The following is a 24,688-nucleotide window of genomic DNA, read 5'->3' as shown; positions in this document are numbered from 1 at the left end:
TGGTTTGACACTTTTAATATTTACAGCTGCTAAAGACAAGTAAGCATTTGGCAACTAGACTGTTCACTGTGGACCCTTTCAAAGATTTGCAGTCTTGTAAAATCCAGAACTGCTGGTGCTGATTTTAACAATTTCTAGCACACAAGCTACTTTACTTAACTGGACATGCTCAGCACAGTGTATTATAAACATCACTTCCAGAAATGACCTCTAAACTGGGGTGCTCTCAAAACTACAGGCCAGCCTTTTTTGTTGTTGCCTTTAAAAAAAAAAAAAAAAAAAAAAATAATAATAATACAAACATGATTTGAGCAGTATTACACTGAACCTGAAGGTTCTGACAAGAAACAACGTCGGCTTATGAATCTGAATCTTCAGGTATGCTTTAAAAAGACAAGACAAAACAAAAAAGGAAAGAGAGACAGAAAAAGAGAACCACATTAAAACACTACTATCCAAGAGTCCCTTTCTCTTATATCCCTTATACAAGTGCTCCTACTGCTGGCCTGAGCAGGGAAATGCAGGTTCAGCGTTCAGGGAAAAGGATTTCTTTTCTTCCATCTCTGAAATCAGTAGATGACATGCTTGACAGTGTTGACACACATGCTGACCTAAAGGCCAAAACGTGCAGGAGTCCGCTTTGGAGTCATGGGCACATCTTCCCTTCTGCCCGGAGTGCAGATCTTTATTGACCTGTAAAGAAAAAATGAGGAGAGAAAAAACTGTTTGGTCAAACTGGCAAAACTGGCTCATATTATTCGGTATGATGAACTATGAATTTGTAAGCCCATCAAAATGGAACCAATGGTATCATAGTACCAATGAACACAGCATAGAGAGACTTTGAATTATAAATGTTGGCGTTTCCCCACAGACATGTCCCCTTAACTGAACGAACCCAAATTGCTCATAATCTTCTACTGATAAGACATCAAAAGAACAGCAGTCTATTCTTATCATTCAACGAAAATACAATTCATTCAGTTTAGCTTAACCTGAGAAGGGCCACCATCTTCTAACTTACATTTCAGGTTCTATGTCTCAGTTTAACTTTAATACTGCTTCTGTTCTGTATCTTCTGCAAAAACTAGAATCTAAACTGTAGTCAAACAGTAACTGTGCTGGGTTGAACTCAGACTGATATCTACACCGATCAGGCATAACATTATGACGCCATTGCAATCCCATGAGTCAAAGAAACAGACACGAAACTTCAAAAGAAGAGTTTTGACCCCTAAAACCTCCCAGAAACACTCTTAGTAGAAGTTATTACTATTATTTTTATAATAATAATTTATTAATAGTAGTAGTAATTATTATTATTATTATTATTATTATTATTGTCAGTGTACTACTATATTAATATAGTATACAACGATCAGGCAGAACATTCTGACCACCCCCTTGTTTCTACACTCATTGTCCATTTTATCAGCTCCACTTACTATATAGGTGCACTTTGTAGTTCTACAGTTACAGACTGTAGTCCATCTGTTTCTCTGATACTTTGTTAGCCCCCTTTTACCCTGTTCTTCAGTGGTCAGGACCCCCATGGACCCTCACAGAGCAGGTACTATTTGTGTGGTGGATCATTCTCAGCACTGCAGTAACACTGACGTGGTGGAGGTGTGTTAGTGTGTGTTGTGCTGGTACGAGTGGATCAGACACAGCAGTGCTGCTGGAGTTTTTAAACACTGTGTCCACTCACTGTCCACTCTATTAGACACTCTGTCAGTCCACCTTGTAGATGTAAAGTCAGAGACGACAGCTCATCTGCTGCTGCTCAGTGCTGCTGTTTTTCATCCTCTAGTCCTTCATCAGTGGTCACAGGACGCTGCCCACAGGACACTGTTGGCTGGATATTTTTGGTTGGTGGACTATTCTCAGTCCAGCAGTGACATTGAGGTGTTTAAAAACTCCAGCAGCACTGCTGTGTCTGATCCACTCAGACCTGCACAACACACACTAACACACCACCACCACGTCAGTGTTACTGCAGTGCTGAGAATGATCCACCACCCAAATAGTACCTGCTCTGTGAGGGTCCATGGGGGTCCTGACCACTGAAGAATAGTATGCAGAGAAACAGATGGACTACAGTCTGTAATGGTCATAATGTTATGGCTGATCGTTGTGTACGATGAAGACCCGTTACAGTCAAAGCAGAACAGTCAGCTGTGGCTACACTTACAAAGCAAAGACCAGTTTAATTATTTTTTTTGTGATGAGCAGAGAGGAGAGTAAACAGTGGTGGGAAGGCTAAAGGAGACAGAAAGGACAGTTTGTCTCAGTAGGGACCTGCACAGGTCTGACATGGGTGGCAGAGAGATCTATCATCTTTAAATACTGCTCTGCACAGGCCACCAGCATCCAATGCACAAAACCAGCCAACCCCCCTGACCTCTGCAACACCAGTTATTTTATCCAGTGGGCCACCAGCCCCGCCTCGCCTCGTCCTACAGACTTGTATTAATCAAAACTTTGTGTCAGTCACCACAAGTGCATATACATTTTGGTTATGCACGTTTCCTTGTTTACAGTGTTAATCATTTTCTGATTTTACAAATCCAAGTAAGGTAACAGTGAGCATGAATCAGACACCATTTTTTCTTGTTTTTTTTTATTTTCTTGTTTTAAATGTAGCCTAGTTAGTTTCTGTCAAAGCAAATAGGAAAATTAAGTGTACCTCTTAGCACTGTCTTTAGCTGAAATGTTTGTTGATAATGTGACCGGTTATCCATAACTTAACACTCGTGAGCGAGACTCCTGCATTAAATGGGCCCAGAACTGCCTACTTTGACAGTAAAGGTACATTTGACTGACAAGCAAATAACCAACGACAGATTGGTGTTTAAATGTGAGGCGTGAGGGACAGGCAGGAAACAATCCAGTAAGCTTCGGCCAACACGTCAGGAGAACTAGCTTAAAAGCTACTAAGTGCTTCAAACAGAACTACTTAATACCTTGTAAAGAAATGCTGTGAATTTTTTTTTCAATCCAGCATTGATATGGCTGTAAAGAGCACAGTCCAGCACACAGTCCAGCACACAGAGCAGGCAACTGCTTGCAAAAGACACAGAAAATTGTTCACACAGCAGGTAAAAGTGGCCCAAATCTGATCTTTTTCTTCATATGTGAAACAAATGTTTGTCTGTTTGTCAGTGTGAACAGATAAACTCTCTGAATCTGACAATTTCAGCTCTGATTTGAGACACTTTCATATGTGGTACTGAAATATGATCCGTATCCGATCTGCAGCAACGTGACTCAGTCTGAACAGCCAGATGTGAATTCATGCAACGTCAATCCAACTTGACATTCGCCATAATTTCACGGTGCTGAGGCCTCAAACATTTAAGCTGATGTTTCTGTACAAAAAAAATAGAGGACACTTGTCGCAACCGCTGTGTTCTAAGAGATTTTGAAAGAAACGGCCGCATACAGGTCACATTTAAAAGATATTGTGAACAACCAACCCAAAACATTTGGTGAGAAAATCCGATTTGGGCCACTTTTACCTGCTGTGTTAACGTAGCCACAGACGTGCAGACAGGCAGTCAGAATGGCAAAATCCTGATAGTTGTGGCCAGCTTAGCTTAGAAATCAGACGCTCTGTCTACATGTGGGGGAGCGGCTGAGACTGCAGCTTCGTGGCACGTAGCACAGAAGCTGCACACTACGTTTTAAAAGCACTTCACAGATTTACATGTTCGCAGTGGAAATAATGCAGTGATTGGATACAATTTTGAGCTCAAAAATTATCGAGAAATAATGATTAATCATGTTATTTCTATGACATGATGAATTGTGTGTAATATGACCAAGCACATAAACTGAAGGTGAGAAAGGTCCATTTTGTTTTCAGGTGGACATTAAGAGAAAATTCTAAGCTTATTTCCTGTTCCTTACTGTACAGCACACACTGCATTCACAGTAACCAACGCATGCCGTGGTATGAATGAGGACATTTAAGTAGACCTGTGTTCCGTTTCAGACGTCATGGTTATAACTTATTTAAAACATCATCAAGACACCTGAGACTGAGAAAACGACCACCCTGTTAATTATCACATCTCCCAGTCATGGAAATCAAACCTCAATACGTTAATATGATCATCAGAATGTCTTCTCAACAGTCAGCCAGAGAAAAGCCTTGATATAGAGATAAATGTACTGATTAATTAATAATGTGTTATTTTACAGCACCCATCTCTTTCTTTCTTTTGTGGATCTGGCAGATGTGTGCAAAATTAATTTCTCGGATTAATCTGAAAATTAAGGCGGCCCTGTCTTGTCTGCATCGGCACCATTTAAATTGCTACAGTAATGGGGGTCAGCAAGGAGTCAATATTATTTCTTTTCCTCTGCGGTGAAGACAAGAGGTGAGAAAAGCTCATCACGGAGGAGACGAGAAGAATGGATGGCGAGGAGAGAGAGAGAGATCAGGCGGACTGAGAGACTAAGCAAGGGGGGGGCTTGAGGAAGGAGGGGTGATAATAGTCTTCCTAAAATTGCAACATTAGTATTTCAGCACAGCAGACTTTTGACTATTTCCCAAATGGGATGATTAAGGTTTTGTGAGAGAGCATGAACAGCGGCTCTAAAGAGCGAGGAGCTGATTGTAAATCCTCTTCCATATGCAGACGCATGAGTGAGGCATAACTGTGTTATTGAAGTTAGAGCAGTACCTCGCACTGCCAATGTTGTTTTTCCTCTCCTGCTCCTCTTTCCGCGCACGCAGCTGCTGTTCGGCCAGCGACATCTCCTCCTCCATGTTGGAGATTTCCTCCTTGGCTCTCCGGCGGTTCTCCTGAGAGAAGGAGAGAGGGGTGTATTATAGAGGGATGTTCAACAGAAAGCCAAGTGTGTGGAAAAAGCATGTAAACGTAATGACTGCGTCTCACCTGTCTGCTCTTCCCGGCGTGTTTGATGCTGTAGAACATCGGGCCCAACTCCGCCAGCCATTCGCCGTCCACCGCTGTTACACACTGCATGTACTCCTGCAACATGGACACCAGCATCAAACCAGAGCAAAAACCCAGCCCTAACCCAGGCTGTGACACTACAATTATATCAGCATACAGAACCACAAACCCACCCAAGGCAGATGTATGTTCATTTTCATTAACAGGGACACTCTGTCAAAAAAATGAAATCAACCACTTCATCTTTTGTAAACTGCACTTTAAAATTCTATGTAATGTGACAAATAATATTAAATGCTAGTTTTAAGCCAGGATGCTCCCTTAAAACTAGACGGTGACAAAATGAAAGTGATGAATATCAATCACAGTCATTAATATTAAGAATAACATTTTCATAATCTTACCAAAGAGTTAAGACGATAACTATGACCCAAAAAAAACTGCAGCAAAAGCATAATTACTGTCCTTATCACTTTTTCTTCCTTGTACAGTATTGGTTGTTTATGCTTGTTTTGTATCGATTCCTTGTTTGTTAGGCACTTTAAGCTGCATTTTAAAGTGTAAAGAGTGCTATATAAATAAGGTGATATATAAATAAGACTGCAGACTGTAAGAATTTAGCAGAATCATCAGCAACAGTGCACTAAGCCTGAATCTGAGGAGGGCAACATTTATTCAGCTGTTTCTTTTTTCCTTTAGCTTTATAGCAAATCAAGCGTCAGGGTCACCGCTATGTTTTCAAGACCACAGAGTGCATTTAAAAGTCTGTGAATGAGACTCTGACTCAGCATTGCTAAAGGAGATGAACACTGAGTTTCACACCTGATTCGGCACGGTTCTTGTAGTAGTAGAGAAGAAGAAAAAACCCTTTACACAACATACCAGACCACAGAGCTACAAAAGACATTGTGAGTGAAAACGAGATGGGGCACAGTACCTTGGTGGTCATGACCAGCTCATGGTAGGTGATGTAGTCAGGGGTGTAGCCCATGCCAAAGAGAGAGCTGGTGGGATGAAGGTGACAAGGCATCCCTGTTCGTACGTTCACATACTCCCCGATACCCTATAGAGACACAAATTTTACACGCTTGGTCAATGCAGGGACTCAAATGCTACACGGCACTCCTGCTTATGTGCAACAGTGACGTAGGAAATTTTACTCAGATGTCAGCATTTGGTTGTGTACCTTCAGCTTTGCAGCCTGGTGGAAATAGGCTGCACATATGCACTTCCTGATCACGTCCCAGTCAGAGCCACAAGAAGTCAGGTTCATTTTCTGCTGCACCATGATGTCTTTGAGCTGTGCTCGCACTTCCCGCACCTGCAGCAAAGAGGTAAACGACATGTCTAGTTACTCTGAAAAGATTAAGGGAATAACACCGATTCAAGGACCAGTGAACCACACTGAGATGCTGCCGTACTTTGCGCATGGCCTTGGTGTGGATGAAGTGCTCGTTACACCAGATGCTGGAATAGTTGTTGTTCTTCCACTGCAGGTAGACGTTGAGGTAGGTCAGGTGATCGCTCTCAGGGACAGCAAACTTCTCCCTCACCTGGTCACTCTCCTCTTCTCTGCCCTAATTGGAGCATGGTAAACAAAACGTTTTAATTACGTGGATAGTCAAACAGAAGAAACGCCTCATATGCAGGTTCATCAAATGTATATAAACAGGGACAGAGACTTCAGATGTTACGGCTTAGCAGATTCTCATTCTTTTCACAAATTAAGGACATGCACAGACCTTGGGCCTGTAGAAAATGGTTGGCACAGACAGCATAGAGACTACGATGAGGATGTCGGCACTGCAGCCCATATCACAGGACACAATCAACATCTTGGACAGTGCTGGGTCCAGAGGAAATTCCACCATAAGCCGCCCAGTGGGTGTCAGAGCACCTGATAGGGAAAGAAGAGGGAGCTACAGTTACACAACGAGCAATAGAAGTGCAAAACATAACCTTGGGAGGAATCCTGTACAGGTTTAAGAATTTGATCAAAAATTTCCAAAGCTCAGATTTCTGTGATTACATGACAGACTCTAAGAAGCTTAGGGAGAAAATGCAGAGAAAAGCAGAGTAGACACTTTGGGCAGGTAAGCTTTAATCAGAGATTATCTGCTGTTAACACAGTGCAGGGGCAATACAGAGAAATCCCACTTTCAGTCAGATCCTCACAAATTCTCAAGGACATGCTGCACCTAACAGTCACATTCATACCCCTTTGTGTGATTGTTACTTTCTTTCAGGTTAGTCTGCGGCACCATAATGCCACTGTCAGGTTTACATACATATTAGTTTTAGGATCTAAATGAACTGACAGAGTGTGAAGTAGTCAATATAATCATAATGCTAATAGTGACAATAAGTTATGTTTATACACCGATCAGGCATAACATTATGACCACCTCCTTGTTTCTACACTCATTGTCCATTTTATCAGCTCCACTTACTATATAGGTGCACTTTGTAGTTCTACAGTTACAGACTGTAGTCCATCTGTTTCTCTGCATACTTTGTTAGCCCCCTTTTACCCTGTTCTTCAGTGGTCAGGACCCCCATGGACCCTCACAGAGCAGGTACTATTTGGGTGGTGGATCATTCTCAGCACTGCAGTAACACTGATGTGGTGGTGGTGTGTTAGTGTGTGTTGTGCTGGTACGAGTGGATCAGACACAGCAGTGCTGCTGGAGTTTTTAAACACTGTGTCCACTCACTGTCCACTCAATTAGACACCCCTACCTTGACAGTCCACCTTGTAGATGTAAAGTCAGAGACGATAGCTCATCTGCTGCTGCACAGTTTGTGTTGGTCATCCTCTAGTCCTTCATCAGTGGTCACAGGACGCTGTTGGAAGAATATTTTTGGTTGGTGGACTATTCTAAGTCCAGCAGTGACACTGAGGTGTTTAAAAACTCCAGCAGCACTGCTGTGTCTGATCCACTCAGACCAGCACAACACACACTAACACACCACCACCACATCAGTGTAACTGCAGTGCTGAGAATGATCAACCACCCAAATAGCACCTGCTCTGTGAGGGTCCATGGGGGTCCTGACCACTGAAGAACAGGGTAAAAGGGGGCTAACAAAGTATGCAGAGAAACAGATGGACTACAGTCTGTAACTGCAGAACTACAAAGTGCACCTATATAGTAAGTGGAGCTGATAAAAGTGTACTATCATTTCCTAATGACCATTCTTTACCTAAACAGTCCTAATGAGTCATGTACGTTCTGAGACTTTAAAACTGGAAGGGTGTCCAGGTGCCACAATAACTGTTTTTAAGTTAAAGAAATAACTGTACATTAACATTCAGAAAATGTTATTTTTTTTAAAATAGTTTGGTGAAGAGATTGTATTTATTTCTTTTTACTTCACCATCAACAAAATGTGTCATTTGGCCAGGGGAGCTCAGGTGTGCCTAAATACAGATCTGTACATCTGTGTCGTAAGTGGCTCATTTTGCCTCTTGAGCCTATGGAAGTGCTGAGGTTAACACTGCACCTTACCTGTGTTGTCCAGAGCTCCCAGGATCCACAGCTGGTACATGGAATTGAGCATGTTGTCTTCGGGCGGCGGGTCCATGAAGTGAAAGAGTAGCAAGTCCTGCACCCCCAGAGACTTCAGCAACAGCACCACGTTAGCCAGGTTGGTGCGCTGAATCTCTGGAATGGTGGTGGTCAGCATTTCGTTCTTGAAGGCACTCTGAGTGTATAACCTAGGAATGAGAGGAAGCCAAATAAAGGAGTGACCGTTAATTTGTAATATATGAACAGGGCGGACATTTGTGAAATGAGCGAAGCAGAAAAAAAAAGAGAGAGGAAAAGTGGAGAAAAGCCCAAACAGACACATGGACAGACAGTGAGTCGTTTAATGAAAAGGTACCAAATAAAGACTCTGCATGGGGCCTGAGGAATGACTAATGTAGTAACGCCTGAAAGAGCGCAAAGTCTCGGCTCTATTCAGACTCACTCCACTCCCACCTTAAAAAGAAGCCAAAGAGAGCCTTCCCCACAATGAGCAATTTCCAAACTGCTTATGAGCGTCTTAAAATATCCAAAGCACTTAACACGGCTCTCCTCGCTGGCACGCAGAGATAGGTCTGAGCCAACACAGGATTTGTGCAGCCATTCACCTTATTGGATAATCCTACTGAAGTTGGTGAATTACGCTGAAAAGCTCAGCAGGAGTGGGTATGCTTTCTCTCCCCCACATAAGCAGAGCTGAAGTGACGCTGGCATTTGTAAAGGTGCTTCTGAGGTGCGGATTCACCACGCAAGCCTCACGCGCAGACAACTTCCCTATGAGGCCTCTCTCTCAGTCTACAGCGCCCAAACAAAAACTGATTGTTCACAGAAACAGATTGTTCACAGTTGCAGAACGCCACAGATGGCACGCTCTCCTGAGCAGCCAGACGCATTAATATGGATGCAAAACAATTCCATCCATGAACGAGTGTATGCTACTGAGACTGTGTGTCCCTGTATGTTCACCAGAGTGCAGATTTGGAAAAGGTCACTGTGGAAAAGCCTGGCGGAGGAGTCTCGGAGTCGCATTCTCCCTGCTGTAAACAAAATGAAACGGCATGAAATCCTGTCAAGATTATGGTTTTATTTCTTCTCTGCAGTCCTCTTGGCTGCTTGATGGATGTTATAAACGAGGGACAGGCTTGCAAATCACAGAGACAGAAATGGCAGTCGGCAAGAGCCTTTGAGATGTAGAAAGATGCAGAGCTGAGATGAACTACAGCCTCCAGAAATGGAGGGAAGCTAGAACACAAAGACACACTAATGGTAATGCCATGGCAGTTTGCTTTCAAAGCCTGGAGTGGTGTGAAGAGGCCCAAGTGGAACACAATGTTCCCAATGTGCAATCCACTTCTGATCGGAACTGAAATGAGAGGGTGAGGCTGTGGCGTACTGGTGCTGCTCTGGTTTTCTGCTGTTTGATGGTGAAGAAGGACACTGTGACCTTTCATTCCTTCTTTCATTCTCTCCCTCCGTCATTCTCTGGCAGTGGATGGCCAAGACACTATCCCCTACAGGCCAGACTGTCCGCAGGTCACACTGAAGAGAAAGGCTTTAACGAGACAGGCTAAAGACTACTTTAATCAAGGCTGCCATTATGTTCCTTGGTCTTACCCTGGCTCTCTATCTCACTCTCTTCATTTTCACCCTCCCACTTTCCCACTGCTGAAATGGAGTCTAATCAGTCTCTGGACCCTGAGCGAAGATGTGTTGATTAGGCCAACATCTAGCATCAGCCTTCAAGAGAAAGGCATGAGTATGTGTACCTGTAGCACTGGCCTGGCCCTGTCCTCCCAGCTCTGCCAGCACGCTGGTTGGCATTGGCCTGGCTGATGGGGTAAACCTGCAGAGCATCCATACCTATGCGTGGGTTGAACACCTGTGGAAACAGGGCAACAGAAACAAATGACAGTTGTGATGACGTGCTTTTGGAGGGTTACATTTCCATTTGGGAGGATTACATACATACCGGGCAACCACAAAGAAACATGAGTCAATCGTTTTAAAGCCCACAGCCACGTACCTTAAGTTTGCAATACCCAGAATCCACAACAAACATGATCCCATCGACAGTCAGAGAGGTCTCTGCGATGTTGGTAGCGACAATGCATTTCCTCACACCGTCCGGGGCCTAGCACGACAGACAGACAAATATTTCTAAATACAAATCATTTAAGCAATTCAAAAGCTTCCAGTGAATTGACAGGGATGGATAACATACCTTCTGGAAGATCTTGGCCTGCAGGTCTGAGGGCAGCTGAGAATAGATGGGCAGAACTGCAAGTGGAGGGAGCGTTCTCCAGATCTTCCAAACGCTCTACGATCTGATCTGACGTTACCTGCAGCAACACAGGGGGGTTTGATGTTGATGCAGCTAATAAATGTGGTTCTTAAGTTTTGGGGCATTTAAAACTTCACTGTATAACACAGTAACTTCCCACTGAAGCCTTTCTACCATTTCTACATCAGAATTTTTTTTTCTCATCTAAAAACTCACCTCGATGTCCTCCTGACCAGGCATGAAGATGAGGATGTCTCCCACCATTCCGCTAAGGTGGATCTGCAAAGCCTGCTTCACTGCAGCCTCCACATAGTCCTCCTGAGGAGTCTGTACACGGACATACACACACACTTAGCCTCAGTGAGCAGAGAGCCTCCTTCCGATGCTGGAAACTACATTAGAGACCAGAGGAGCCATTAACACATCTTACCTTACTGAACAAGATGTCCACAGGGAATGTCCTTCCAGGAATGTGAAAGATGGGAACGTTTCCGAAGAACGCCGCAAATTTGTCCGAGTCCATGGTGGCAGACGTGACAATGAGCTTCAAATCGGAACGTCTGGACACGACCTTTTTAAAAAAAGCAAAAAAAAAAGCATGAGGAAGAGAAAAAAGGAGAAAAGGGAGAAAAAAAAAAATCAACAGGGCAAAAATCACAGATTAAACTTAAACTGAAAACTCCAATAAACAGATCTTAAAAAAAAAAGAGGAAACTGAAGAACTGTAATAATACTCTATGATAAAGTCAGAACAGAACAGTCTGAATGGTGGATCTGACCTCTCGGAGCAGACCGAAGAGCACATCCGTGTTGAGGGAACGCTCGTGAGCCTCGTCCATGATGACGGCACTGTAGTGGTCCAAATCTGACTCGCGCAGAGACTCTCGCAACAAGATCCCATCAGTCATGTACTTAATCATCGTCTTCTCTGAGGTACAGTCTTCAAAACGGATAGCATAACCAACCTATACATAAATTGGCACAAGTGTTTATATTAGATTCACAACAATATAATGTCTTTATGAGCATCAGTACTAGAACCAAATACCTCAGACAACAGGGATGTAAAATCTGACTTCAGCAGCTCAATTTTGATACTTCAGAAAATAATTAAATGGGTCATGAAATCTCATTTCACCACAATTCAGAATGTTTTAAAATACACTTCAAATGCACAAACATGTCTTGGGAACAATCTGACAATAGCCTGAGAATTTTATTTTGGCTAAAATAAATGCATAATTTATTCTAACACTGCAGTTCAATCACCCTGTTAAAACCCCTACCAGATATTCTGTTGTAGTTCTGGGCAATACAGTTTTCAGTGTTCATGTCTATAAGATGTGTAATTCTCAGTTTATCCACTGGATGGCAGTATTCATCCATAAAATGAATATGAAATGGTTTGAGAGGAATATCTAATAAGAGAAGTTATAGAACAAAAGCCTGTGATATCTAATTTAATGTGCAACATTACATAGAGCTTACCTCCTCTCCCAAGTTGCTGCCCATCTCCTCGCTGACCCTCTTGGCCACACTCATAGCTGCCACTCTGCGTGGCTGTGTGCAACCCACCATGCCGTAACTGGTGTAGCCGTCCTCGTGCAGGTACTGTGTCAGCTGGGTGGTCTTCCCACTGCCTGTCTCACCCACTACTATTACAATGCTGTTGTCTCTGTAAAGATTTTTGACAGAAATAAGAAACATGGTAGATAAAAATGCACAAAGGCAGCTGCGGCACCTACAACTTGACTTCAGTTCTGCAGCAAAATGATGTACCTGATGATGTTGAGTAGTTGTTGCCGGACAGCAAAGATGGGCAGAAATTGCCTCTGTTCCAGCAGAGTCTTCTTCTTAGCAAACTCACTGCTGGCCTCGCTCTTCTCTTTCATGTGGTCAGCAAACTTCTGCTCTGCCCTAGAGAGAGATTGATAGAACAGAGCAGGGGTATTAAAATTCAATAAGGTCCAGTTAGAGAAAATTTCCTACCTGCATCATGATTCAGTGCCAAATACTGTAAACTGAAGTAGCCTAGTAGTTGTACCAACAATCTTATACAGTCAACAACTGAATGTCAAATCAAATAAAGTACAATTCAGTCATATTTCAACAACTTTTGTCAGTTTTTTCTCTTTTAGAGCACGCCATGTGAATTAACCTCCCTCTGACTTCCTTCTCCGACTGTTGTTCCTCGCCTCGCCTCGTCCCTCCCCTGTGTATGCATCACTCATTCGAGTCTCGGTGCGCAGCGTAATGCTCAGACCTGATTGGCTGAGTAGCATCACGTGTGATATTTATTTTTTATTCGAAATTAAATAATTCTCCATAGTTTATCAGTTATAGGTCCAGGTCCGCATAGGACAGCGTCTGGGTCTGGACTCGGACTGCAGTCCGCCTGTTAGTGGATTAGCTGGTGACATCATTACGCAAGTTTTGACATTACCGCTTACTAAAGCGCGATGTGAACCTCAAGAACAAAATCCTTAAAAGTGTGGGAGCATTTCAATCTTAACTTAGAAAAGAAAAGGTTGCCAGTTGCGCTTAGTAAAGCCGACCTTAGCTGGCATGGGAGCACATCCTCCATGCTGGAGCACCTTAAGAGGAAACTTGTCGGCTCACTGGGTGAAGAAGATTCGTCTATAGATAAGCCCCTTTCCAAACCGCATACTAGCTCTAGCCGTTCTACTGCATGTAATGAGCTGTAACATTTTGGCCCAGTCCCATTTCACCCCTCGCCCCTAACACTTAGCCCTTAGCCCTCTGTTTTGCATGTTCACATCTAGGGTTAGGGTGTCCCAATTTTAGTTGAGATATAAGTGTTGGGGCTACATGGCCCTCCAAACAGAAGTTTTTCAGAGACTCCAAACAGAGTGATATAAGGAAATAGAAAAACCGGCAAGATGGCTGCACGACTGACCAAAGAAACCCACAAATGTAAATATTTTCTCCGTTAAAAAATTACGATACCCATCATATTATCTTAGTTTAATGCCGTTTCAATGTATTATGGTCCTTTTCTTCATAACAAGCATAAAAAAAATAAAAAAAAATTCGCTAATGTCTCTGTAGCTAGTTAGATTACTTTCCTGTTCCACCTTAAACAGTCCAACAGTTCTAATGACTGAAGTGCCAGAATGTAAATGCTGCACCATTTAAGGTGGAACGGGAAAATTCGAACAAGAAGCTGATGAATATCTGACTTCAGTTTTGTATCACCAAAGAATTAGGGGTGGGCAATAAGCAGCGCTAGCAGCTGTTAATGAGTCAATGTTTTTTTTATTTTTTATTTTTTTTATTTGAGTGTTCCATTTCGTAGGGCAAGATTTCAACCACTACCCCTTGTAACTCAGCTCCAAGGGGTTAGGGTGACACTTGAAAACAAGGGGTAGGGGTAAAAAGAAGAAATGGGACTGGGCCTTTCTATTTTCTCTGGTATCGTTAATGGAGCTGGAACAGAGAAGCAAGTTACTATTATTCACAGCGACCCTGTTCACTTTCCAGATAACGTTTACACCTTTAAACATTGCATCATCATCTTAACGTCGAGGCCACCGGTGCGTTCAAATTTAGCGAACACAGAAAAGTGTTTCCAAACAGTTTTCTCTTTTCCGTGAACACCTGGCTCCACTCGCAAACAGGAGGTAGTTCTCAGCAGACATACAAGGCAGCTGGACGAAGGGTGACCGCTGAAATGAAGTGTTTACACAAATTCATTCATTTAACTGTTTAGAAAAGAGTTTGCAACAAAAGTTTGCCGCTTTCCCGTCCGCTCCATCAGAGCGCGTCTCCTCTGAAGCGGGAAGTATCTGCTCTCAGAGGAGAGCGGGGCTCTCACAAGAGCATGGAGAGATGCTGACTTTGTTTCAGCAAAGACCTGTGATTGTAGAATTTAGTTGCAACAGAGTTTAGACAGATAGGAGAATGCACAGATCACAGACCGCACTGTTTACATTTAACATTTAAATTCAGATCGATTTGTTTGTTTACATGATTAAAGGAAAACTGGTTCAGTTTTGTTGTATTTTATTGCTGCTACTTTGCACATCCTTGGTTTTAAACAAATATTTATTTATCTTTCGTATTAGCAGGAAAATTCATTAAAACACTGGAGTTTTGAACATTATTCATCTTTGTCTTCTGTGCTAGTCAGCAAATGTTATTTGGTAATGTAGTGATTCATAATCCGAATAATCGATTATTCGTTTCAGTAATCGGAAGATTATTCAACTATCAAATTTGTCGTTTGTTGCAGCCCTGGGACCAACGCAACCTTTAAAAATAAGTAGCTGTACCTGTAGTCCACAGCACCATCCTCTCCAACATGTTTGCCTTCAGAACCATCTTCCTCTTTCTTAATGCCCATAATGTCTCCAAGCTTGGTACCGGCAAGCTCCCAGTGTTTGTGCTGAGCCTGAGGAACAGTAAAGGGAGTGTTATTCTAAGAAAAATGGATCTTTCTTAAACATACATACATAGTGTCTCAGTATATCAGGGCATAACATATTAATAATCTGAGAAATGCACAATGCAAAGTTAGTATCTATGTGCATTGTGGGGTGTAGGACTGATATCTCTGAGTTTAGCTGAGAAGTGAGAACTGATGAAAACAGCACCTTCTTGCGCTCCTTCTGCTCTCTGTGTTTGCGGACCAGCTGGCTTCCCTTGCGGGAGATGATGGCCATGTCTGAGGTGGGATCTTTCACCGGAATGACTGGCTCAGGCTGTGAAGAGGGGAGATGGACATTATTAGTGATTCCAAGAAAACATAAGAATTAACCTTTTCAACTCCTTGAGACCACCGGTGGTTCCAAAACGCACTCCGTCATATTCTTCATAACTTTCATATTTCATAAGCTACATTCTAAAGGTGGGGGTCGTATGAGAGCTGTAACTGTCTTCTTTCCAGTCAAATAGATGGGTGATGTAATTTTAAACCCTTATAATAAAAGAAGCTGAAGAATAATAAGAATTTTTTTTTCTACTGAAAGTCGACCCATTTTTCCACAAATCTGGGCTATAAACTATAAACAGATGGCGTCTCTTCAGTGATCTGCTCTGTAAAAATTATTTTTATAAAAAAAATACAAAGAGCGTCTAAGATTTTTGGCTTTCAGAAGTAAACTGTAAGCATATAGCAATATGTGTGATCATAAAACATGTTCTGTTAATTTGAGGGGAGCTTTTACAAAAAATAAATGAATAAAAAAATAAAAAAATTCACATTTATTTCATGCAGTTACTGAATAATTTGCCTTACGATTTGGTCATGTAAATTCAGATGGACAAACCAAAATACACCCTGGTCAATAAGAGGTTAAGGGTAGTTCAGTCGCCTCATTAAAACAATAACATAGCTCAAGATTGGAATTCATGAACGCTGATGTAGAATCTGGTGGTTGTGATTACTGTCCTTTGTCCTTTTCCAGTCAAAGCTGTAACAAGCGACCTCACCTGCTTGGTGAAGACAATTCTGCCATCTAGGAAAGGAGGAACTAGGTTGTGGACGAGCAAGTGGACTCTGGCCGCATTGTCTTCTTCAAAGTCCTCATCCACTTCCAACCGCTGCACCACACCGCTGGTTAGCATTCGGTTTGTCTCCCAACGTTCATTATCCTGAAGATGACAGGCAGAACATCTAAGTCAAACAACGTATCCATATCCATACTCCGATAATATATCTGTTCATGTCTGCACATTGTACAGCACTGAAGAGCTTATACTGTACCTCATTGAGCTGCCTTTTCTGGGCAGATATTCGTTTCTGGGTCTGCTTCTGTAAGATCTGCTCTCTCTTCTTCACGTATTCATCTGAGCTTGAAGTCAAGGGGTTGTGGAACTCATCATAGCCCTCATCCATCATGTACCAATCTCTGTCAGCTTGCTGTGGACAAAGAATTTACATAATAGTAACAAAGATTAAGGGTACAAGTTTATTAAAATGTATATTAAATAAGTACTTTCTATTCTTTTAGTACATTTCAGGGCACAAACTCACCCTCTGGTCTTCCTCCCACTGCTCCTTCTCCTCTTCGTTGTCAAAAGTGATGCCATCCTCTCCGTCTTCCCTTCTACCTACAGCAAGAAAGGATCCATTTAAACTTATAATTTACAATCACTTTGACAACGGCAGCTCAATGAGGTACAATAATTTGAAATTCATATTAAACAAAAGATGAATAAAAGACTTATTTCACTTTAAGAAATTTTGTTCAAGGCATCATTCAAAACAAGTTCACCAACCTCCACAGACTGTGTATGGCATTTCTGTCCTTCTGTCATACATTCTGATCATAATGTTATCATAGATTTTGCCATAGTTAACCTTGATTAATTAATCTTATGAACTTTCAAATGAATCTTACGAACTTAAAAATGGTTGTTTAACCCTAACTATACAATGAGCCTCACTCATCAACCGTTCTTAAGAAGAAATTTTTTATTTAGAATTTGTTCTTAGGTAAGAACAGAACCTACACACACACTCAACAGCACAAAGGTGCAAACAATTCTGCGGTTTAGAACACGTCATGATTCTGACACAGAGTTCTTCCTTAGGACCTTACTTAAGAAAAAAATATCGAAAAAAAAACAGGAAAAAAAAGGGAAGGTACTGGTGAATGAGGCCCAATGTCTATTTCTCAGAGCCTCCATTGTCTTTTTAAATATCTTGCATTTTCATCAGCATGGCATTTAAAAAATAGGATCAACTGTAAACTGATGAAATTGCACAAATTAGTCATTACATAAACTAATCTTATGGAAAAAAAAAGTTGTGTGAGACAGTAAATGGAAAGATGCAGAGATTGGTCCATTCTACATGTGAATAAATGGGTGCAAAATCTTCAATTCTATTGAATTAATCTCTGCAATCATGTTAATAATGCAAATTACAAACAGAACTATTTAGTAACAGGTTTAGTTATATATCTAAGTTATTATATATATATATAGTCATGTATCTATAACAATATAGAACTTAATCTTTGCATACCTTAAACAAGTTCAAACAAACAACATGCGACAAAGTAGATGAATACCTTTCCCTCTAGAGAGACGAGGAGTGGAGCCTAGATGCTTCCTGTCATTAGCCCACTCGTTGTATTTGTACGAGGGTGTGGGCAGAGGAGTGTCCTCTGGATAACGAGCCCTCACTGACCTAAGAAACAAACACGTGTAAGAATCAACACTAACAGAACATTTGAACAAAAAAATAATTCTAACAAACATGAAGACTCAGCATCCTAAAGACTTCACTTCGATATGCTTCACTTTCAGAATGCATAAAAAGGTTCTAACTTGTCTCTCCTCTCGCTGTCACGGGAGGAGCGATAGCTGCGCTCCGAGCGATCAGACTCCCGGTGTGAAGGGGCAGGAGAGGGGCTCTCCCAGTGGGAGCGTCGTGAGCTGGCATAGCCACTGTCGTCTTCGTCCCAGCTGGAGCGGGACGGTGTTGGAGCATCTGTGTGGGCACATCCAAAAAACATTCAGGATTTACTTTCATTTTTAGGCAAAGAAAGGTTTATTTGAGTTAGGTGCTCCAACCGACCCAGACTAACTGACCTCTGGGCCGATGGCGAGGACTCTCAGGCTCATCCCTGCGGCTCCCGCGGCTGATGCGCTCTGACCAGCCATCCCTCTGAGAGCGCTCGCTCCGAACACTGCCGTCCCCGTGCTCTGAACGACTGCTGCTGGAACCCCGGCTGCGGCTTCGCTCTCGATCATCTGAATCAAAAAACAGCCAAAAACATAAAAAATATTGTTATACAGGGAACAAAATCATGACTATCTTTGCAGCCTATTTGGAAGACTCCCTCACCCCCCACCCTTTAAAATGCCTGAAGCTCACACTGTGTGGAGTAAATGAACTCATAAAACACACTAGCACAGTAGTGTTTTCAGTACTTTTTATTAGCTGATGTATATTACATTATTTGCTCTTTAATAGGCCATTCATTTCAAGTTTTAAAATGCTTAAAATAAGAAAGTCACTTATTTAAAATAAGCACCAAATAAAGTGCTTAACTGAAAGTCAACGACAACTGGCTATACAGCACAGTGACTCATGCAAACTTATTCTACAACCTTTTGGTATGAGTACAGCAGCAGCAGCATTCAAATACAGCGCTACAACACTTATGTCAGCCTAACACCAAACAACTTTTCAAGTGATTTCACTGTCGCAGACAAATATCAAGTGTCGGAATAAAATCATGAGAGTCTTGCTAGAGTTGCGTGGCGCTCGCGTCATCTCAATCGTTTAGTGTTTAATATTATTGTAAGTTTTAAGTTTTGGCTCAAGACTTCTCTGTAAAAAAGGCAAATCTGCTCCACTTTAAAACAATAATCATATTAATCTATAAATTTAGATTAATTTAAGATTCCAGGTTCACTGAGTCTGTAACAGTAATGTAATAAAATGCGCAGAGGACTTTAAGAATGGCTTTAATGAAGAAGCATCAATGTTTTTTTCCCCATTTTATGACTCTCTGTTACAGTGTTTTCTTATTTTGTTGGTTAGTTTTTTTATGGTTTAGTTCAGAATATCTAATAAACAATGCTGAATCGCTGCATGTTTTGTTGATGCGTAAATCTTTGTTAAATAAGAAAGTAACTGCACATTTTACAGGTTATTTAAAAAAAAATTCTGGGTGATGATCTGCCAGAGTGCACATTTCAACAGTGAACAGCTCTGAGCCCCAGATCTTTACAAGCCCAGCTAGTGTATCTTTCCATTTGTACTACTACAGAGTGGAGAAGGAAAAGGGTTTCTCGGCTTGTAAATTTCCACCAGGTTTATGATGGGGAATAATCTCAGAAATCTAGTTGCAGTCTTACAGATAGTGACACTGCAAGATCCCCAGTCTGTGCAAAATCACAGTCTGTGACTAGAAACTGTGACATTGTCTTTAGGTGTGAGAGGGTGTCAGTCTTTAGTCTTTTCAAAGTCGTCTAGTGTATGGTTAGCGTTACCTGACTCATACTACCTATGGCATAAAATTACAACACAGATCAGCACAAAAAAAAACCACAAGACCACCACACTGGTCGATCATGTTTGGAGCAAAAACCTCAGATTCCAACAATCAAAATATCAAAAAATATCTGGAAATGTTAAAGATGAAGGTATCCTTTCATGTTATTTTGACAAAATCATCATTCTTCACTCACCTCGATCACTCTTTCGTTCTTTGTCTCTTTCTCTGTCCCGGTCCCGCTCTGTGTTTTTGCTTCTTTCTCTGTTTCTGTCCCTGCTTTTGTCCTCTTTGGATGACGCATATACTCCATGTTCCCAACGGTCTTTTTCCCTTTGTTGATGTTTCTGCCGGAACTCCTCACTAACCCCTCCAGGGTTGGAAGGTGTTTCTGAGCCAGCCGTTCGGTACTTGCGGCTGTAACACAAAATATTAGTGCAGGTTCTTTAAAACACAATCTTGAACAGCTGACCCCATGTAGGCCCGCACTTCAATTTATTTCATATTTATATATTAGTTTCATAGTTGTTATTATTTGTAATCCATGCTTGATTAATGGTCTTACAACTAATAAAATAGGATAGAGAAAAAAAAATCTTCACTGTACAAAACTATGGGCTGTAATTCTAAGACACAGATTAACTTAGATTAACAGACACAGAGTGTCTGTCGGTTTATGTTCCGGCACGTAATCTGAGATCTGCAGATAGTGGCCTTCAACAAATACCCTCTGTAAAATACAGTAAAGATGGAGAGACTCTTTCAGTTATTATGCTTCCAAACTGTGGAGCTCAGTCCACCTTTTATTAGACAGTCAAGCTCAGAGCTCACTTTTAAGACGCATCTAAAAACGAATCTCTAACTCAGCATTTAAATAACACTCCACGTCTCGTGGTGTTCATCTTCTAATTTGATCTTTTTCATTTTCTTCTGATTCTAAATAAATACTAATAATTTCTTGTATAACTATGTTTTATAACCTGTCTGTAAAGCACTTTGAGCTGCCACTGGCATGAAGTGTTATATAATTTTTTTTTATTAATTATTATTATTATTATTATTTAATTGGACTAAACTGCAATGCCAGTGGCAATTAGACACTGAAAATTCTTTGCGGTCTACATACTATACGTTTCAAATAACTCACCTCTCCTTTCTCCCGTTCTTGCTTTTACCCCCCTCATCATCATCATCGGACCCAGAGTCACTTTTCCCCTCCTCCCAGTCTTTATAGGAAGACACCTTGGACTTCTTTGACCTCTGGTCATCAAGGTCCGAGTTCAGCTGCTCCTTCCCCTCCCGCTCCTTGCGTTTCTGAGCAGCCAGCAGATCCAGGCCGAGGAGAGATGTTCGTGGTGCCGGGGCTCGGAATACGTGCTGCTCCACCGCAGCACTTTTCTTCTTTACCATTAGCCCTCCAACCTGAGCACCTGGGTCACTGCCCTCCAGACGATGCAGCGAGGCGTCATCCTCCATCTTCCTAGAGGGTATATGGTCCTTTGCTGTAGTAGGGCAAAATGTGAAGGTCCTTATCTGTAAAGGCAAAAATATATTTAGCTTCAGAATCCATCTTTTAGGAATTAGTCAGAACCGTGACTGATCTAGGAAGAAATAACTTACCTATTTAGAACTGAGGTGTGAAGAACCCATTGGTCTGACTGCAGGGCCTATTTGGTTACCACAGTAGTAACCCACCAACGTAGGTTAGCACTGGAATTCAGAAAGAAATGTTTTAACTACGCTCTAGTCTTTATTTGGCCTTATTCACAGCAATGATGGAAATCTATGACCAAACAAAAGGCTGAAATAAAAGCTTTCACACCAGTGTAGCATAAAATAAAACTGCCATTTTCTAGCAAGCTAAAGCAACACAATTTAAGACGGTATTCTGTAACCTCGTTTTCTGACAGGCTGGTAACTATCCACAGATTTAGTTTGCTTCCGTGTGGTGAAATTTCTTCAGGGACATTCCACTAATATTTCTACATTTCTATATAAAATAAATCAATAAGACATAAATACAGCCATTCAGAGTGGTTTAATGTGATCTTTTTTTTTGTTAGAGACTCTGAATTAGAATTGTTCACAGTGGTGGTGATAAGAAACAGACATGTGAAGAGTTAATGCCTCACAAAAAGGTATTACATGAATTTGTTACGAATACACCGCCTGAAACCGTGCAGTACACTGGGCCACCAGGACCACGATTAAGAAATACTGTATTAATGTAAAGATATCTCCATTAGTAGTTCCATGCTCTAGTAACGGCAAGATATAGATATTTATATAGATTTTTATAGCATACATACAAATAGAAATAGATAGATATATAGACAGATATACAGATAGATAGATAGATAGATAGATAGATATAGATAGATAGATATAGATATATAGATAGATAGATATATAGATAGATACAGATAGACAAATAGATATACAGATATAAATAGATATACAGATATAAATAGATATACATATATACACACACACACACACACACACATATATATATATATATATACAAAAATAAACACATATACATATATATATATATACATACATATATATATATATATATATATATATATATATATAGAGAGAGAGAGAGAGAGAGAGAGAGATAGATATATAGATATATAGATAGAGATATCAGATGTACTCTGTAGAGGAGAAACGTTTTTAAATTCACAGTTCTAGTCCGATGGGACTGCGGCTAAAAGGACAGGAGGGACTCCATCCATTTCATTCAGCTTATAATGAAGACTTGTAACGTCTACGCAGCAATATATTTAGATATATTTATCAGTATATTTAGATATATTTAGACAGCGTATTTAGGCTAAGTGGAACTAAATCTCGTATCGTTACGCGTCTAACTGAAAACAGTGTGGAGTTGTTGCCTTTACTTCATTAGCGTTAGCTAACGTTAGCTAGCTACACTGAAGCTACACTAGCTAACTAACTTACGCACCGCACAAAACTACACATTTTATCATTTTAATTACTATTAACCTATATTAACATACTCACCGGGTTTACATTCACATTAGAAACACTGACTCAGTTAAAGTCACACTGTCGACCGCGAGTCACTCAAAGCTGAAATAAACAGCGAGTCTGAGTTTTAGCTAAACCGGCTAACCGGGAACACAGAAGTGTAAAATAAGAGCCGCTAAAACCCAAATAAAACTCTCACCTGCTCCCTCCAGCGCTCGGTGAACTCCGTCCACTAAATCTGGTCACATTGCTGTGGTCAAAGAACAATAATGTTTAATAAAGTAAAGAAAATCCCTCTGAAAATACGACACTGAGCACGTCAACACTGCGTACAGACAGACGCCATTGCAATCCCATGATCCAAGGAAACAGACACGAAACTTCAAAAGAAGAGTTTTGACCCCTAAAACCTCCCAGAAACACTCTTAGTAGAAGTTATTACTATTATTGTTATTATTTTTTAATAATAATTTAGTAGGAGTAGTAGTAAGTATTATTATTATTATTGTCAGTGTACTACTATATTAATATAGTATACACTGATCAGGCAGAACATTCTGACCACCTCCTTGTTTCTACGCTCATTGTCCATTTTATCAGCTCCACTTACTGTATAGGTGCACTTTGTAGTTCTACAGTTACAGACTGTTTGTTAGCCCCCTTTTACCCTGTTCTTCAGTGGTCAGGACCCCCATGGACCCTCACAGAGCAGGTACTATTTGGGTGGCGGATCATTCTCAGCACTGCAGTAACACTGATGGGGTGGTGGTGTGTTAGTGTGTGTTGTGCTGGTCTGAGTGGATCAGACACAGCAGGGCTGCTGGAGTTTTTAAAGACCTCAGTGTCACTGCTGGACTTAGAACAGTCCACCAACCACAAATATCCAGACAACAGCGTCCTGTGACCACTGATGAAGGACTAGAGGATGACCGATACAAACTGTGCAGCAGCAGATGAGCTATCGTCTCTGACTTTACATCTAGAAGGTGGACTGACAAGGTAGGAGTGTCTATTAGAGTGGACAGTGAGTGGACACAGTGTTTAAAAACTCCAGCAGCACTGCTGTGTCTGAGCCACTCGTACCAGCACAACACACACTAACACACCACCACCACGCCAGTGTCACTGCAGTGCTGAGAATGATCCACCACCCAAATAGTACCTGCTCTGTGAGGGTCCATGGGGGTCCTGACCACAAAAGGGGGCTAACAAAGTATGCAGAGAAACAGATGGACTACAGTCTGTAACTGTAGAACTACAAAGTGACCTATATAGTAAGTGGAGCTAATAAAATGGACAATGAGCGTAGTGGTCATAATGTTATGCTTGATCAGTGTATATACTGATACACAAATGTACTACTATGTATTCAAACTCGTTATATTAATTGTAAGTATTATATAACTATTAACTTTTTGTAAACACATTCAACTCCCTCGCAAGTCAACAACATGATATGTATCCATGCTTTTCCTATTAGCATTGTGTGCTATAAATTCACATTGTACTATAAACGCTAACATTACATTTCCAAAGCAAAGATAAAAACGAAGATGTAGATTTTTAAAACAAAGAGACGAAAAAAATTACATATGCTGCTCGCTTCAGTATTCAAGCCCACATATTTGGTAGAGCTGTTCATTTTTTCCATTCAGCTCTGCAGATTTGGAGCACTTCATTCCGTTAGTCTTGATGATTCTTGTGCAACTTTCCAACAGTGACACAGATTCTTATTAGGATTGAGGTCAGGTTTTTCACTGGGCAACTACAGGACATTCACCCTTTTGTTTTTGAGCCACTTCAGTGTTGCTGTGGCCTTGTGCTTGGGATCATTGTCCTGCTGAAAGCTGAACTTCATCCCAGGCTTTTGGTTCCTTAGCAGTATTTTCCATCCATTCTTTCTTCAGTTTTAACAAGAGACCACTGATGAGCATATACACACATATTTCTTGAGGCATGTTCCCATGAGTAGGGATGTCACAG

General features: G+C 41.2%; 1 protein-coding gene across 1 annotated transcript; it reads right to left on the bottom strand.

The window, feature by feature from the left end:
• Positions 1–611: 611 nt before the first annotated feature.
• Positions 612–23,064, bottom strand: dhx38 (DEAH (Asp-Glu-Ala-His) box polypeptide 38). Its single transcript, XM_036586464.1, is given in 29 exon segments — positions 612–693; positions 4,689–4,810; positions 4,905–5,000; positions 5,863–5,988; positions 6,112–6,246; positions 6,347–6,502; positions 6,668–6,822; positions 8,435–8,643; positions 10,219–10,331; positions 10,476–10,583; positions 10,674–10,736; positions 10,738–10,791; positions 10,950–11,060; positions 11,164–11,304; positions 11,513–11,698; positions 12,222–12,408; positions 12,513–12,650; positions 15,026–15,144; positions 15,347–15,454; positions 16,185–16,346; positions 16,459–16,614; positions 16,729–16,805; positions 17,771–17,889; positions 18,030–18,192; positions 18,294–18,455; positions 19,902–20,122; positions 20,853–21,238; positions 21,326–21,415; positions 22,905–23,064. Coding segments are annotated over 27 exon segments (3,798 nt in total). The 5' UTR covers positions 21,182–21,238; positions 21,326–21,415; positions 22,905–23,064.
• Between the last annotated feature and the right edge of the window lie 1,624 nt (positions 23,065–24,688).

The sequence above is a fragment of the Colossoma macropomum genome, unplaced genomic scaffold (genome assembly GCF_904425465.1).
Source record: "Colossoma macropomum unplaced genomic scaffold, Colossoma_macropomum, whole genome shotgun sequence".
Classification (NCBI taxonomy): domain Eukaryota; kingdom Metazoa; phylum Chordata; class Actinopteri; order Characiformes; family Serrasalmidae; genus Colossoma; species Colossoma macropomum.
Note: the sequence above shows the minus strand (reverse complement) of the source record. Positions and strands in the feature narration are given on the sequence as shown.